The following is a 2,157-nucleotide window of genomic DNA, read 5'->3' on the forward strand; positions in this document are numbered from 1 at the left end:
AAATCCTCGTGGCTAGGTCCTTTCATGATGTAATTTGGCGTCATGTTTAGTCTTAGAGGCGTTAGTGAAGAAACACCACCATGATGTCATGGAGCCCATGCTCTGTATATATCAAAGAGCTCAAGGAATTTTTGGCACCTGTATCAATCATATCCTACATATTAATCAATCAAGTCGAAGTAAACGAATTCATTTTTCCCTCAACACATCACACATCATGTCTACCAAGAACCCCAGCCACGGTCAAAAGGTAAGCATAAGGAAGGCTTGTGTTGTATCAGAACTAACAGGTCAGGTCGATCTCGGCCAGAAAGCTCCCGTAAAGGAGGAGGGTGCTGGTACAGTCCCCAATGAGTCTCTCGCTGCTGAGTCCTTGAAGGAGGGCGGCGAGTTCGCCTCCAACAAGGGCATCCACGGCGAGAACCAGCCCACCTCCAGATCCGAGAACACCAACGCTGGCCGCAACACCGATACCTCTTCCGCTCCCAGCTCCGGCTCTGGCTCCAAGACCTCTAGCTCTGCGTCCAAGTCTTCCGGAACTGCCTCAAAGTCCGGTAACTCTGCTCCCAAGTCTCTGGCCGGCACCGCTCCCAGCTATGTCGAGAACCAGTATATCAAGGAATCTGGCCCTCACGGCAAGAACTTGAAGGAGGGAATTGACTATTCCAACACCAAAGATGGTCTCAAGAAGGCCTTGGAGTCTGAGCCTGGTAGCCAGGATGACCCTAGCCGACTTGCTGAGCAACAGTTCCAACAAAACCAGACTGCCGCTGGCCGGGATGCTGGTCCTAAGCAGAGTGAGCTTGAGGGCAAGACTCCTTTCGATGCTCTTGACAACGAGGCTTCCCCTTAACATGGGAAATCACAATATCTGTACTATAGCGGCTGCTCAATGATGAAATGACCTTATGAAACGAAGACTGGCCTATATCTGTGACACTATTGGGTTATGGATCAAAAGACGTCCTTGTACATGATTTATGGATATGAACTTATTATATGACCTCGCCATGATTGGAAAGGTATCATGTCGAGGATATCTAACAAACTTCGCGTACTCTGTACTTGGGTGAAGTCGCTTGGCTATCAGGCTATCTCCCTCTGCCTCTGTGGCATCAAAACTGAGCGGCATTGAATCGGACGAGGCGCGAATCATCTTCGGTTCATCATGATCAGTTACATGCTCGACTGCAGACAGTGCAAATGCCTGATACACGAGCACAAGGATTGAGCCAACGGCTATTTCCAGGCGCAACAGGCGGCAGTCTCATCTTCAGGTGATAACGCCTCAGATAGTGGTGAGTTACTGCAGAGAGGCAAAGTTGACTCGTAGGTTTCAACAACTCGACCGGTAAGTCCGAGTAAAGGCGTTAAATCGAGTATTATGAGTCTGCATGCAAAGTTACGGATTCACCGTCCTTCAAGGTTGCCTGCACGAGAAGAAGATGGCGGGCAGTGTGAAAATCCTGAAACTCAACAGCCAATCATATTGGGCGGATTGATGACGTCAGGTCAGAAAAAAATAATTAAAAATTTTGGGGTTGATAGAGAAAGATAAGAGCAATTTACCGCAAAAAGCGCAGAGTAGGTTGAGAATAGAGCTTAAGCAAGTCGAATCCCTTTTGTACTAACTCATTCATCAAGACTATTCTATAGATTGGACTCATTAAACTCGCAGCTTATCGGAAATAACACACCTTGATGCCTTAGTTGGTGCCTGACTCTGTCAGTCAAAAAATCTGTAAATCTGCCCCACCAAAATTAAAAAATTCACCCCGCCTTCCTCTGGGCACAACCACTGTAGAAGTGAACCGGGAACTGACTGGAACCGCCACACTCATTGTTATTTGCTTGGCTGCCCTGGTTTTTCTTTGTCGGTCAGATCAACTTAACTTTTCCATCTATCTCACTCTCTTCTTCCTCCCTCTTCATCGAACGGTCATTTTCCAAACCACTTCATATACCCCGGTTTGGACTTGATTTCTTAGACGGACATCCTCACCCCGCCGACAGTTTCCGTTCTTTCAACCCCGCAGTCTTTTTCTCTCTCTTCTCTTTCCTACACACATCTTCATCATGGCCCCCTCTTCATCCAAGGAGAAGCGTCTCGCCAAGAAGGCTGCCGAGGGCAAGCTCAAGGGCAAGAAGGGCAAGAAG

The 2,157-nt window shown here is 47.9% G+C and overlaps 2 protein-coding genes across 2 annotated transcripts; both read left to right on the top strand.

The window, feature by feature from the left end:
- Window positions 1-217: 217 nt before the first annotated feature.
- On the top strand, window positions 218-853 carry FTJAE_13472 (uncharacterized protein; the record flags this gene model as incomplete). Its single annotated transcript, XM_037346619.1, has 1 exon — window positions 218-853. One exon carries the CDS (start codon window positions 218-220, stop codon window positions 851-853), a length of 636 nt encoding a protein of 211 aa, XP_037199500.1.
- A 1,223-nt stretch (window positions 854-2,076) lies between these two features.
- Window positions 2,077-2,157, top strand: FTJAE_13473 (iron inhibited ABC transporter 2; the record flags this gene model as incomplete). The annotated part of the gene is made up of 1 exon (XM_037346620.1): window positions 2,077-2,157. A coding segment is annotated over one exon (81 nt), but the record flags the coding sequence as incomplete, so codon positions are not given.

The sequence above is a fragment of the Fusarium tjaetaba genome, assembly GCF_013396195.1.
Source record: "Fusarium tjaetaba strain NRRL 66243 chromosome Unknown NRRL66243_c0000423, whole genome shotgun sequence".
NCBI lineage: Eukaryota > Fungi > Ascomycota > Sordariomycetes > Hypocreales > Nectriaceae > Fusarium > Fusarium tjaetaba.